Source organism: Halichoerus grypus, chromosome 6, assembly GCF_964656455.1.
Source record: "Halichoerus grypus chromosome 6, mHalGry1.hap1.1, whole genome shotgun sequence".
Classification (NCBI taxonomy): Eukaryota; Metazoa; Chordata; class Mammalia; order Carnivora; family Phocidae; genus Halichoerus; species Halichoerus grypus.
In genome coordinates, this window is record NC_135717.1 from 79,995,923 (window position 1) to 80,010,892 (window position 14,970).

A 14,970-nucleotide genomic window follows, 5' to 3' on the forward strand; every position below is an offset into this window, starting at 1 on the left:
GGGGAAAATACCAGCCCGTTCAGGCTTGTACCAAAGCCGATTTTCCCTAACTGATACAGGCCCCAAAGTCTCCAGATGTCCAGATTGTCCCATGGTCTAAACACGGGACCCTGAGAGCCCAACCAGTTTCTTCTCTAGATTAGACTGGTTAAACCAGTTCTACCCAGCAGAGATGAGAAGGAGGTAGGGGAGGGCTGGGGAAACTGAGGTGGCAGGAATGGCTACCTGCTTTGATGTGCTATAAGGTACACAGGGAATGTAAAATGACAGGAGAATCAGCACAGAGTATGCTTGGGCCTCTCCTGCAGAAGGCCTGTGGGCAAGGTAGAGCTGCCTAGGGGTGGGGGGAATGAGGGAGGGTGGGGCAGGGGGCCAGCCATGGGGGCCGGGCTCTCCCAACTCATAAAGCTGCGCAGGTGTGTGTTAGGTCTCTTGCGCCAAAGGATTTTGGTTCCGTCGGGACTGGAAGGATCCTCTAGGGTCCGCTCATCTGCGCACACTCCTGCTCCACCCTGGACCCCTCTCCCCCCCAGAGGATCAAATGCCATACGCCGTAAGAATGCGGGGGCCAGGAGGAACCCGTCAGAGATTCTGATCCACTCTGTCATCGGGTGACTGGCCAGTTTCGCGGCCAGGAAGTGCTGAGCTAGGATGGTAAGAACTTCCTTTCACGGGACTCCATAGCGCCCCCCAGCCCCACCAAGCATCTACTCCCCCCCACACACAACCTCTTCCAAGAGTGAGTCTTTGCCACATATAATCTGGGGCAATTTAAGCCCTTTCTTCTTGCACTGCTTTTCAGGTTGCGGGAGGAAGGGGCGATGCCAACAGCTGGCCAGCATTCACTTAATAATAAGGCTTCAGAACGTGAAGCCTGTTATTAAAGCTCCCCTCCACCCTCCCTTCTCCGAGTGAGGCAGTTGGCAAAGTGCTTGGAGCTCCATGGAAAAATAAGGTGCTCCACAAATACAAAGTACTTATTATTTTCAGTTCCCTCTGATCAAATTAGGTGTCAGGTTTTAATCTGTCACCTGACACCTCTGATTGCTGGTTGCCAAGGCAGAATGACTTTAGTTTTTCAAGAATCTTGAGAATAATTGCATTCACGAACCCACTGTTCCACACCTTCGACACACTCCGCCATCTGACACTTGTTCACAGGTTCACACAACCGCTGCCCGCCCCCCGCCCCCCGCACTTGTCTGCAATCCCCCGGGGCCACTGGACTGGGTCCCCACACCGACTCCCCCAGAGCGCCTCGCCCGCGCCAGACAGGTGGGTCTGGCGGATTCTTGTGGAAGGAACACAGACATCTTTGAAAGTGATTCAGGGCCTTGCTTCTCAAAGTGTGGTCCCCGGCCTGGCCGCATTGGCCTCGCTGGAGAACTTGTTAGAAAATGCAGAACCTCGGGGCCTACCAAAGATTCTGAACCTGCTGAGTCAAATTCCGTATTTTAGCAAGGTTCCCCAGGAGATTCCTATGCATATTGAACTTTGAGAAGCACTTTTCAGGCTTGGAATCATGGCAACTGAGAATCAAAATCACTTGGGGAACTGTTGCTTTTTTCTTTTTCTTAATTGTATTTCCAGGCTCTGAATCATTCTATCTGGGGGAGAAGGCCTGGCATCTGTTTTGTTTGAAAGCACCACAGGTGAATCCTGATTATCCAGGTTTGGCAGCCCCATTTAGAGTTTACCTGTACCTTCTGCTGCTATTCTCAAGAAGGAACATTCAAACTCCAAATTATAGAGGAAAGCCCCACCCTCACCTGGAGAATTCTGAGTTAAGTGCATTTCCGTGTGGCTTCCCTGGGCCATCGATGCACTAGGGTTTCCCTGGGGACTCTTGCTGGGTACGTGCTGACAATGCTTTTCAGCCCATTTGGGCACACACCAGACATCCGGGGCTTGGCCCGGTTTTCCGGAGAATGACCGAACTCGTGTTTCCAGCTGCAACGGTGGCCCTTGGCTGTCTTTGCCTCACCGCCGCCGCTGCCAAATTCAACCTGATATTCCGCCTCCCCAGCCAGATCCTGGGCTCTGGGTGCAAAACCGGGGCCTCAGAAGCGACAGCCCCTACTGAAGGCAGAGAGCACAGTTCTGCAAGTTTGCCTCCTCTGTCCATCCCTACTCATCCCAGACTACTCGAACTGCCTCCGCCTGCTCCTGTCTGTCTCAAGATGTCGATATCAGGGGACAACGACACGGGCACAGCTGGGAAGAGACTGGGTGGTGCAGATGGCATGGCCTCCATTTCTTCCTTCGAGAATGAGATGGCTGCTTTAGATCAGTGATTTTTCACAGGGAAGCCCTCCTGTCTAACAAAATTGTGCCTGGACTTCCAATAGAGAAAACTGAATGAAGCAGAGGTGGCGCTGAATGATCTGGGGGATGAGCCCTCCCCAGTGCCTGGGGGAAGTCCTCATGTCCCCAGGGTTCCCAGGAAGAAAGTTTGAGAACCACCAGATTAGACAATCCCTCATGTCTCTCCTGGTGCTTAATTTCTGTGAGGAAGATAAATCTGCCGCACTATCAAAAAAAAAAAATCATGTCATAAATTCCAAAGTTTAAACAGGAATTGCTTCCAGATTACCCATCCCATTTGCCTCCATTATTAGCTCGGCGTAGAGCCATTCACCACATGTCAAAACTTAACATTTTCTCTACTGTAAATTTCTCAAGCACGATCATTTCGAGAAATAATTTGTATGAAGCAAATTTCAGAGAAACCTTTGAATCTGGTTTCCACTCTTGTTCCTTCTTTTTTCCTGGAAATGAGAGGGATGTGGATTCACAGCAGAGAAAGGAGTGGCCCAGCCAATCTAAACTCTAAGAGAAACAGATTTTGGTGGGAGGAATCACAGATCTTAGGGCCAAAAGGATGAAGAAATGAACAACTCCAGGATTCTGCCTGCCCAACGATATGGTATCCATTCTCTCCTCCCACATCTGTTGAGCGCTAGTTCTGTGGGGCCCATGCCAAGCGCCTGTTACACAGTGTCAGTTCTCAGGAGACCCAGAGACAGGGAGCTGGGTTCGCAGCTGTGTCCTTCACAGCAGTGTCACAGTGTGGTGAGTAGGTAAGGGCTATGCCAGGTCTTAGGGGCTTGAGCAGCAGGTTGAAAGTAAACTCCACGAGGACAGGAACCTTGTCTCTTATCTGCTGCTATGATTTCCAGAGCCTAGAACAGTGCCTGGCAGTGCTTTAGACAAATACATGAACAACACATGGATCCTGCAGGTGGAAGGAGGTGGGGCATCCTAGCTGATGGTTTTGTTAAAAGACTCCGCTGAATAAAGCAATAGCGTTTTTTAAAGCACCAAAAAAAAAAAAAAAAAAAAAAAGACTCCGCTGAGGCCCTGTCGAATAAATCCGTGCCTTGTCCGCCCTGACCTTGGCCTTGAGAAGGCTGCATCTGATGCAGATGGTCAGAAAGTACAAAGCACTTACACAGCAACTTATTGCAAGCATAAATCAAGAGAGTTGAGTCTTACAGTTAATCCAGAATTCAAAGAACAGGGCTGTTGCCTGTGGGTCCTGCCCAGGGTGACTTTGGGGTGAGCCGGGGGCGCTCACATTGTAGATCAACCTCCCCTCTTGTGAAGGGTTGTGACAGAGTCCCCAAGACACTGTGTGGAGCCGCTCCTGGGCTGGGCATAGCTGGGCCCACGGGAGCCAGAACAACACAGAGGGGCAAAAAGGAGGAAGAACATGGGTGGGACTCAGTTTAAACACCGGTTTCTCTCCATTCTGAGCCCTCCCCCAATCCCAGCCCATTCACTCGAGGCACTTATGGCGATTGTAATGACACAGTTATGGGTGTGATCTGTTTTTCAAGTCCCCACCTTCATGAGGGCAGGGACTGTGTCAGTTCATCCCCAGTACCGAGGGCTGTGGCTTGGGTGAATGGCCGTATGGACGCCCAGAGAAGGCGGGCTCTGAATCAGGTTTTGGAAGAGCAGAGGGCCGGGCAGGAGACGGGCAGGGACAAGGGGGAGGCAGGAGTCAGCATCAGCGCTCCTAGGAAGGTCACCAGCTCACCTCCACGCTGCTCAGCCACTGCCGGACCGACAGGAACGACTGTCTGGCGGTGACATCGTACATGACGATGACACCATCGGCCTTCCTGAAGAACTGCTGAGTGATGCAGCGGTACCTGCCACCGAGGACCACACGTCAGGGGCTGCATGGACCCCGCAGCCCGCACCTGCAGCCCTCTCAGTGGCCGGTGGAGGAGGCAGGGTTTGGCCAGGGGTGCTCCTCACCTCTCCTGCCCCGCCGTGTCCCACAGCTGCAGCGCCACGGACGAGTCGTCCACGTGCACCATCTTCACCCGATAGTCGATGCCTGCAAGGTGGAATGAGCCTATCACTTCCGGATCAGAAAACGACCCCCAACATGTCCTGAAGCATGTGAGGCCAGGGGCAACAAGCCTCCCTGTGCAGGTTCCCCCTAGCCCCAGGGAGCCTGAGTTCTGGTCCTGTCTCTGCCACTTAGCCGCTGTGGGCTGTGGATCAAATCACTTAACCTCTCTGAATCGTAGGTTCCTCACTGTAATGTAATCCACACCCTCTTTAGGGATTCTATAATAAGGATCAAATGAGATCACATATGTAGAAACGATATACCAAGGCAACGATAATTGTTATTTTTCACCAATTTACTCCCTCATTGCAAAAATGGAGGAGGAGACAGTCCTCCTATTTCTTTCTCCCCCTACTCCCTAAAATTCTTTTCAAAGTTCCCCTAACAAAATTCAAATATCCCCAGGGGGTGGGGTGGGGGATTGATCATACTTTCAGACTTCCATCTGCCAATGCAAAGGATGTGGAGACGTGGGGGAGGGGTGGCGGGTAGAGGGAGGGTCAGAAGAGAAGAGAAGGGGTAAGGGAGGGAGTCAAAAGCAGCATTCACCCTTGAGATGGGCTTAGAGCTCCTAATCCTAGCCCCTGGGCCAGTCAAAATCATCTCTATGCGGCCTCGACCCCACCCAGAGTCTTGGTCCAGAGGGACAAGAACTGTACCCCACAGTGGCCCTCGGAGAAAAGGACCTCAATGCAGTTTCTCTGAGAACATATTCCTCTTTCCTACATCGTGTAAGAATGTTCACAAATGTTTAACACTTTTCAAAAAGTCCTTCCCCCTCATGGTATCTGATCTGGGAACTAGAGGGCATCCCCTGCCACCTTCAAAAAGGCCCGGGGCGAAGGAACTGGGACATCCTATGTGACTGCCATGGAAGGCTCAGTAAGGGACAGCAACAGAAGCTTGGCCAGAGAGAGACAAAAGAGACGACAGAGAGGCAGTAAATCGGAAAGGTCATCCCAGCCACGGTCTCCAGGCAAGGCCCTAGTGCCCTAGGGGCCCAGGAGTGGCAGGAAGGCGGGAGAGTCCTCCACTCCTAGAATGTCAGACCAGCAGGGGCTCTAGAAGCCCTCTGCTTCACAGGTGAGGCCAAGAGGGGAGTGCATTGGTGCATCTGGAAGAGCAAAAGAGCGATTTGTCCAGTTGGTAGAATGCTTGATATTTCTAGGTTTCCTGTGCCATCTCTCTACCGTCACAGCGCTCCTGTGACATCCACGTGAGGGTTGTTATCCGCACACCTGCACGGGCACACACGTGCACGCACATCCATACACACACGCGCACATGCACACACGCACACACATGCACACACACGCATGCCCAGTGACGGGGTGTCTTGCCCACGCTGGGCAGCGAGTTGCAAGCCCAGCCCTGAGGCTCATTCTTTCTGCAGCAGCGCCCTGTACACAGGGACACCTGGCAGCCTCATTTCGCCCAGGAAGCTCAGGGCTCAGTGCTCCCAGCAAAACGGATTATGACTGGCTGGGCTGAATCTGGGAGTGAGTTTTCTTCTTAGCGAAAAGTGCAAGGGCTTCCCCAGTCTCTGCTCTGGGGGACTGAAGGAGCTGCCTGCTTTGTGATAACAACTCAGCAGAAAGCCGACCATGGTCGACACACCTTCAGGGCCTGATCTGAAAGCAGGCTGAGGGTCCAAAGCCCCTGAGGACAGAGCCCTCTCCTGAGTGGAAAGGCAAGCAGGCGGAGGGGCAGGTGGTGCTGCTTGGGGCGGCTGGGTCTTGGCTACGGTCATGGTCCTGCTCTCATTGCCTAAGTACTTGCTGGAGGACAGGGAGCTTGTCTTGCAGGGGGCAGGAGTACTGGCAAAATGGGTTCTGTGCTGTGGTGAGCTTGCTGAGAGTCTCAGCTGGGTACACGATGTACTCGTCTCTGAAAACCTCAGACAGAGAGGCCCAGGAAACTGAGAAGCCCGCGGGGAGAGCCTGGGGGCGGTGGCAGGAGCACAAGGAGTCCGAATCCAACAGAGCAGGCAACACACAATGACGTGGGACCAGAGAGCCTGGAATAAACTGGTTTCTAAGACCACAGACAGTTCTAACATTTCAGGAGCTGGGCAACCCATGCTATGCCCAGTCTCAGTTCTGCCTCTGACCAGCTATGCGATCTTGATGATATTACGTCATTTTGGGGTGTCTTCACTCCTCACCTGCAAATGAGGGGTGATGGACGGTGTAGAGGGATAGGTCAGATGTTCATAATCTGGAAGTTCAGCTGTAGCATTCAATAAACACATGGCAGTGACCTCCAACTTGCAACCTAACTGATTCCTGAATGACAGCTGGACGTCAGGGGTCCCCGGCACTGAGAATTGGGTCGTGTCTTGTTAGGGGATGGTGTGGAATACAGCTGGGCTGATGGACTCCAGGAAAGGTGATGTTCACTTCTGGACAAGACAGGCTCAAGATATCATTTAGAGTAGGGGGGATTTGGGAGGGGGAGGGCCTGAAAGTTGTCGTAGAGAAAAACTCTAGGGATTTCTCTGTAGAGATGCGGAGTGGGATAGAAAGCAGACTGGAGGCCAAAAAGGGCGGAGTGCATTCTGTTGGGAAAAAACTTCTGGAAGAAACACCTTGGGCGGTGGCCTGTGACTTACGGCAGGGGTATGTGAACCAATGTGGGGCAGTGGAAGGAGCATAGGCCTCAGAGTCCCGGTTTCCAGGGAGCTTTAGCTTCTATTAATCAGTCTTGTCATGTACAAAATGAGCTCCGATGTCCTACAGAAACCATCATTTGACATCTCCAGGACACCCACGGGGCTCAAGCCCTTGCCTTTGAAGGAGTCAGCTGGTCCTAAGGAGGGGTGGGCAGGGCCCCCAAGTCACGCTGTTGTATTATAGCGTTTACATTGTGCACAAGCCAAGAGCCCAGGATGGATCATATCCATATGAGGGAGTGGGAGACCTGAAGTCCCCTTTGGTGGCGGTGGTACGATTTAGGGAACCGCCGAGTCTCTGTTAGGGCTGTGGTGCTGCCAGTGGTTTTGCTGCCCTTAGCAGGTGGCGGGTGGCCCGAGCCCCAGGCTAGGGTTGGACTGCTCTGGCCCTAGAGCAGGATTCGGTGGCTCTTCTGTCTCTTTAAAGGGAGCAGCTTTCTGGTGGCTGGTGTGACATCTGTTACTGACATGTGTACCAGGACAACGCACGTTGTGTGGCAGGGAGACTAATTTCAGCTGCTGTTCCAGCATGTTCTGCGCAGTATGATGAAGGGCATTCCTGATTTGGAATCTTTGATATTTTTCCCTTCCTAAATTGTAGGTGTTTCCATAATTGGTCTCCTGGGAAGTGCAAATTAGTCTGATTTTTCCTTTTTCAGAGGCTTCCAGCTCAGGGGCACAAAAGTTGGAAATGTAAACGGCCCCTGATTCCCTGATTTCATTGACAGGGATGTCATTGACACACTGTGCACCTTGCTCAGAGGGATGCCTCTGAGGGCCGAGGGCCTGGCATGCACCCCCGTCTCCCACGAACCTGTGATGAAGCCCTGACTTGTGGGGGCCTACCCCACGGAACGCCCCTGGGAAGGTGAGTCCTCCTCCTGCAGCCATTTCTTCCTGCAGGACACTGGGCTCACACAAGGCCAGCGAGGCCAGGCTTCTCCAGGCTTGGGTCACAAGCTCTGCCCTTCTTCCTGTCAGGGACCTGATTCTTCATCTGGGGATGCTCTCAGTCTTTGGGTGGAATGAGACAGAAGGGAGGGGACAGGAGAATGTTCCAGATGATAACAGCATAGGAAAAGACCCAATAGTAAGAACGGGATGCCTGAAGCATGTGGGAAGAGACCCATCTGCAGGAGCAAATTTGGAAGGAAGGGGAAGAATACGGAACCTCCCCAGGCAGGGTTCTGGAGCAGGGAAAGTTTGTCTTATAGAGCCAGCTTGTCAGATAGCTGAAGGTCAAAAATGGTCTGGACAGAGAACCAGGCTTGGAAGCCATCTTGGGTGACCTGGTTCAAATCCTCCAGGAGGAGAAACTTGAAGCCCCAGGGGGAACATGTCCTCCTAAGGTCACGCAGCTGATCAGTGGCAGAGCTGAGATGAAGATCTAGGACTCCTGATGTCCCTCTGAACCTCAGCAGCCTCCCCTGCCTATACCAACCCGTGCTCACCTCTTAGGGTGGGCAAGTGTCCTCACCCCTTGCTGGGTGCTGAGCACACACAACTCAGTATGTGGAATGGTATAGAAGGGGCACGTGAGGGGCCAATATCAGCACTAAACCAGCTGAGGGAATGTGGATAAGCCTCTTAACCTCTCTGGGCCTCAGTTTCCTGATCTGTGTATTGGGCTGGTAACAGTACTTTTCCCCAGGGTTGTGCAAAGATAGATTGAAATGATGAATACAAAAGCCCATGGTAAATATGCAGATCACATCAATATATTTTCAAATACAGCTGCCTTATCACTACGGCTGAATGGTACATAGCAGTCTCTCAGGGGATTTATTTTTTGCTTGAGTGATTCAAGCAAAAGGTAGAAGCTAAAAGGTTAATATGCCCTTGGGTCTTGCCACATCTTCCAATGCAATGAGCAACTTTGGGTGAAGGGAACAAAGGCCTCTCTCTGAATAAAATATTACTCAAGTGTGGGAACACATTAAGCCATGATCATCCATTAATAGCTGAGCCTAATGAGCTTCCACGATGAAATCCAGCTGTCCCCCAGCAGGCCTGGGATGCAGAACGGGTAAGATGTGATGGTAAAAGGAGTCACCCAGAGCGCTGTCCTCCACCGCACCCTCTACACACACACACACACACGCACACGCACACGCACATGCATGCACGCGCACACACACGGGGAGGGGCAGGGCAGGAAGCTGCTGGCCCGTGGGGGAGGCAGGGGTTGCAGTGTTGGGGTGCACACCTCAGGAGGAGCCTGAAGACTCAGGGCCCTGCTGAAAATGGAGAAAAAACAATAAAAAAGAGACGGGCTCAGAGGGAAACATGGGGCCCAAAGCCCACCTTTGTCAGCTGCAGCTCCCCTCAGGCTGGACAAAGGAAGCGTTCAGTGGAACGAGCTTCGTGGCTGGCACTGTGCAGGAGGGGGACTTGACCTTGCTCCTTTGGCCTCACTGGGGAATAAACGGGCAGGGCCCCCTACCAGCCAGGCCCCACGGCCACTCCCACTGGGCCCCCAGTCCCTTACTGGGCCCACTTCTCACTCCCTCCCCTCCCCAGAGAGGGGGCCCCCGAGAACTCACCCACAGTGGCTGCCAAGCCGGGGGCAAACCGCTCCTCACAGAACCTCCTCAGGAAGGAAGTCTTCCCCACGGCGGAGTTGCCCACTAGCACGATTTTGAAGAGCCGGTCTGGGCTGGAGGGAGGGGCTTCCTCCTGTGGACGGCAGACAGACTGGCATGGCCACTGGCCCCTCCTCCTGCTACAACCTGTCCCTCGACCAGTCCCTACAGGGTCCAGGCCAAGGTGGGGACCTGGCCTCCAGACCAGCACAAGGGGGGCCACTCCAGTCCGGGATGCAAGTAGCTTTGGGCTCTGGGCATAAGGGCTCCTTCTAGCATCAGCAGGAGGGAAGAGAGACACTCATTCAACCATTTGTTGTCTGCCTACTGTGCTGTGAACCGTGGGTAGAAGACACAGGGTTGAGGAGGCAGACCCGGCTGGCCGAGGACGGAAGAGGCAGCCGTATAAACAAATAATTACAACACATGCTTCCAGGTGCTCCGGGAGCATGGACGGGGAGTCCAGGGTCCACAGGGGAGGACACCATGAGCCGGGGCTTAAAGAGGAGGCAGAGATTCTCTGTCCGGGGGAAGGACGGGTGGGATGTTTGCAGGGGCAAGGAGAGACAGAAGAAGGCATAGGTGTATCACAGGGGCAGAGAAGGCCCAGGGTGGGCGAGGGGGCCTTTATGTCTGCCCTAGCACTGAAAGCCTGGACTGAATGGAGGACGCTCTTACTTGCCTCCCTGCACAGTGCTCATCTTTCCGTCTCATCAGCTTCCGGTTAGGACCCCATCTGCCTGGGAAACGGGCTCCACTCAGTAGGTTGGGAAATCGGCCAGGCCAGACCACTGGGCGGAGCTTTCCAGAGTCAACCATCCGTGCGCTCCTTCTTCTTGGCCCAGCAGCCGGCATGGACTGGGAGCAGGTCTGCCCCTGAGTTAGTCTGGGACCCTAAAGCCCAGTGGGGGATGAACATGCTCAAGGACAGCCGGGGCAGCCGAGTAAGGAGCTGCCTTTGGGCACAAAGTCCTCTCGGCTGCATGATCATTCCTTCCCATGAGCTGCTTGTTTGCTCGGCTAAATCCTGCCTCCAGGCTCAGCCCAGCCCTGCCTGGCCAAACAAGGAAGCTCTTTTGAATCTATTTAGAAGCGGATTTGGGGGAATTAGCTCCTCTCACTGAGCAAATACTATAATGGAGTGGCAGCAGATATTAGCAGTACTTGAGTCTCAGAGAAAAGCCATCAACAGCCTTTTGGGGAGAAATCAATTCCATGCAGTACTTAGGAGGGAATTCAAGGTCAATTACAGGAGTTTAGACTAAACTTAAAAAACCCGTACTCATAAACTATGCCCTCTGCCCCATTTTCTTTATTTTTATAATGCATAGGGCATTGACTGCTGGTCCCTGCTCAGCCTCTGCCTCCAGCTGTCATTTGTTTGCGACTAAAGCTCAGTGCAGCAATCCGTGTATCCCTAGGCATGTCTCCAGGTGGGCAATGAGAAGCCCAGAGCAGGAGAAGACGGGTCTGGCTGCTGAGGCAGTCCTGGCCCTGTTCTAGGAAGAGCAGGGGTTTTTTTGCAGGCCAAAGATCAACACACTGGTTGTCCAGCTCTGGGCAGGCCCCACCTCACAGGCGCAGCGAACCCCGACTCATGTTCACTCATATAACCTGTGTTCCCTCTGGGGGACAATCCGCAGTGTGTCAGCCAGACTGGGGGGAGGGGGCTGGAGTAAGATCTGTTCTCATTCTCTGTCCTGCCACTTTTTTTTTTTAAATTAAGCTTTAAAAAAATAAAAGTAATACATGCTAATTTTTAAAATTAGGAAAAACAGAAAAGTAGAGAAGAAAATAATAATTATTCATAATCTACCTTGCCAACCAGAAGTGGTCACTATTCATATTTTGCTGCATGTCTTCTAGGCTTTTTTCTATGTAGATGAATGAATACATGTTTTATTTAAAGAGATCTGGAATATTATATACAATTTTATTCTTTCTCATATATTATTAAATTATAAATATTTCTCCAAGTCACTAAAGTTTCTTGAAAATGTGATTTTTTTTAGATTTTATTTCTTTATTAGAGAGAGCGTGCCTGCACACACGCAAGCACGATGGGGGGAGGGGCAGAGGGAGAGGAACAAGCCGACCACCTGCTGAGCATGGAGCTGGACATGGGGCTCAATCCCAGGACCATGGGATCATGACCTGAGCTGAAAGCAGAAGCTCAACTGACTGAGCCACCCAGGCGCCCCTTGAAAATGTGATTTTTAATAGTGCTATAATATTCTACTGAATGTTTTCAAGTGTTTGCTAATATACATAATCATTTTTGAGTTAAATCTTTGTCTGAACTTGGTTATTAGGAAGGATTGCTAGGAGTAGAAGTGCTGGTTCAAAGGATGTGGAATTTCTAAATTCTTGATTCTTGTTATCAGACTACTTTCCAGAAAGGCCGTACGGATTGATGCCTCAGCAGCCTTGCGTAGGAGGGCCTGCCTCACAGCACTCTTCCAAAGGGCAGACCCTCTGGTAAAGCTTCCCCGTGATTCTCCGAGAGCACACTTCCTGTCTGCAGCAGCTTCTGTCCCAGGCTACTTGGTAGCACACGTGGTAGAGTTAGCACCCACATGAGAGCACACGGCGAGCAGGTCGGGCTCAAGTCCCTGGGGGGCCAGACCAGGTCTAGCCCCTCCGGGCCTCTACTTCCCCATCTGCCACAGGGGAGAAGACTGCTGATGCACCCCATCAGCTCACATGGCCCAGCACACCTGGATGCTTCATTCCTCCCTTTACCCCATCTCCTACTGACCTCTTGACACTTTTACATTTGGGAGCAGAGCATAGGTATTTAAAACCCCAGTGTGCCCCCTGCCCACAGGTGCAGGTCTGTGCTGAAGGGGGTGTGGAAGGGCATGGAGGAGGGAGGGGTCGCTATCCACCACTGGTGCCATCCAGTTCTCACTCGCCTGCTGGCCCAAGGCCCTTCAGAGAAGGGATATGAGGCATCTTAATCCAGGCCCAGGAATGACAACCGATGCCAAGGAGTCCCTGCAGTGGTCGGAAAGTTTTCCTGGCACACATGCTAATACGGCCGTTTGGAAATGCTCAAGTGGCAAGGGCTCAGTCCTACAGGGCCGCCCCAGTGTATAGGGAGGAGTCTCTTTCACACTGTCATGGGCATTTCTGTAGCCTTTCAGAAGGTCCAGTGGGAGGTGAAGGGCTGGAGGAGTCTATTTCTGGGCGTGGGTCACAAACAAGGTGAGGAACATCATCACCACGGACCAGAGGAAGATGGTTACTATGGCCTCCTTTTCCTGCAGCATTGAGCAGGAAGCCCTGGTTGGGAGTGCAGGAGGGGTGAGGGAGAGGAGAAGCACCCTGAAGGGAGGACTAGGCAGGGCATTTGGGAATAAAGGGATGATTAGCCGATTGGGATGATTACACAACTTTACAAAGCAATGATTGGCCTTGCTGAGAACAGTTACAAAATATAAGAGAAGATGTGCAATTTTAAAAGTATGTGATAGCTTATGCTAAAAGCCAAACAAGATGTCTGTCTAAAGTAGCCACTTTTTAAATGCTTTTGAATCTGAATCAGAAAAGAGAACATAGCGGCAAACCACAGAAGTTATAAAGAGAATTTTCCAGGACCCCTGAGCCTCCCTAGTGACACTCAGTTCAAAAGGGCAAGCTGGTATCTGAAGGACACAAATAGGGTGATTCATGAGACCAGCCACATCTGACTTCCTGAGCTGCCTTTGGGGCTCTTGGGTTCAAATGCAATGGACAGGTATAAAAGTGACATCTACAAACCAACATAGAATGTGTCCTTACCTTAGACAAGTCTTCTTTTCCAACAGGCTGTCCTCGGGGAGATGCAGGCATGGGTTCCAAGGGTCTGGCCTGCTGGCTTTGTCCTTCCACCCTCTGCTGGGCAACCTCCTCCTCTTCTGGGCATTTGCTCAATGGCTGCTCAAAGCTGCCATCCAGGAGCTGGGGCAGGGGGTCTTCTTCAATGGAGATGATTCTGCGGAGTACCCGGGGGAGTGGACCTTCAGCCCCTGGCTCCTCTTCTGGAAGGGGATATCCACTCAGGCCTAGGGAGCTTCTCCTCCTTGGGAGGACAAACACATCTTCTTCCTCCTCTGACTGGCTATTTTGGTGTAGGGAAGAAAAAGAGATGGGGAGAATATCATACAATATATTAATATGGAAACTGGAGAGATGCCTGATAGCTCTGTGACAAACAACTAACTGAAGAGCATCACAGCTTGGGGGCAGAGAGCTCCAAGAAAGGAAAAACAAAAAACAAAAAACAGACCCTGCATTCTCTAGCTCAGTCACCCAACACACTTCTGTAAGTGCTTAATTAATATGAAGGTGATAAGGTGGTGGTGATGATAATGATGAAGGTGGTGGTGATGATGATGGAGGTGGTGATGTTGATAATGGAGATGGTGATGATGTTGATAATGGAGATGGTGGTGATGATGATGGAGGTGGTAATGATGATGGAGGTGGTGGTGGTGATGATGACGGAGGTGGTGATGTTGATAATGGAGATGGTGGTGATGATGATGGAGGTGGTAGTGATGATGATGATGGAGGTGGTATGATGATGATGATGGAGGTGGTGATGATGATGATGGAGGTGGTGTGATGATGATGATGGAGGTGGTGTGATGATGATATAGGTAGTGGTGATGATGAAGGTGGTGTGATGATGATGATCGAGGTGGTGTGATAATGATGAAGGCGGTGTGATGATGATGATGGAGGTGGTGTGATGATGATGGAGGTGGTGGTGATGATGAAGGTGGTGTGATGATGATGATGGAGGTGGTGCGATGATGATGATGGAGGTGGTGCGATGATGATGATGGAGGTGGTGTGATGATGATGGAGGTGGTGGTGATGATGAAGGTGGTGTGATGATGATGATGGAGGTGGTGCGATGATGATGATGGAGGTGGTGTGATGATGATGATGGAGGTGGTGTGATGATGATGGAGGTGGTGGTGATGATGAAGGTGGTGTGATGATGATGATGGAGGTGGTGATGATGATGATGGAGGTGGTGATGATGATGATGGAGGTGGTGGTGCTGATGATGAGGAAGGTGGTGGTGATGATGATGGGGGTGGTGATGTTGATAATGGAGATGGTGGTGATGTTGATAATGGAGATGGTGGTGATGACGGAGGTGGTGGTGATGATGATGATGGAGGTGGTGTGATGATGATGATGATGGAGGTGGTGATGATGATGATGGAGGTGGTGGTGATGATGATGGAGGTGGTGTGATAATGATGAAGGTGGTGTGATGATGATGATGGAGGTGGTGTGATGATGATGGAGGTGGTGGTGATGATGAAGGTGGTGTGATGATGATGATGGAGGTG

General features: G+C 51.8%; 1 protein-coding gene and 1 long non-coding RNA gene across 17 annotated transcripts in view; both read right to left on the minus strand.

The window, feature by feature from the left end:
- The window catches only part of LOC144382337 (uncharacterized), a 1,106,857-nt gene that overhangs the window by 440,588 nt on the left and 651,299 nt on the right, over positions 1 to 14,970 (minus strand). The gene's annotated exons all lie outside the window — the stretch shown is intronic.
- Positions 1 to 14,970, minus strand: part of CRACR2A (calcium release activated channel regulator 2A) — a 153,658-nt gene that overhangs the window by 41,477 nt on the left and 97,211 nt on the right. For all 16 annotated transcript variants that reach the window (XR_013449059.1, XR_013449058.1, XR_013449060.1 and 13 more), the window contains 4 exons: positions 13,403 to 13,721; positions 9,581 to 9,713; positions 4,267 to 4,348; positions 4,043 to 4,157 (listed from right to left, as the gene is read on the minus strand). Coding sequence is in view for 13 of the 16 variants with exons in the window: in XM_078075501.1 (XP_077931627.1) it covers positions 4,043 to 4,157; positions 4,267 to 4,348; positions 9,581 to 9,713; positions 13,403 to 13,721 (649 nt within the window). In the remaining 3 variants the exon portion in view is untranslated. The remainder of the gene's footprint in view (positions 1 to 4,042; positions 4,158 to 4,266; positions 4,349 to 9,580; positions 9,714 to 13,402; positions 13,722 to 14,970) is intronic.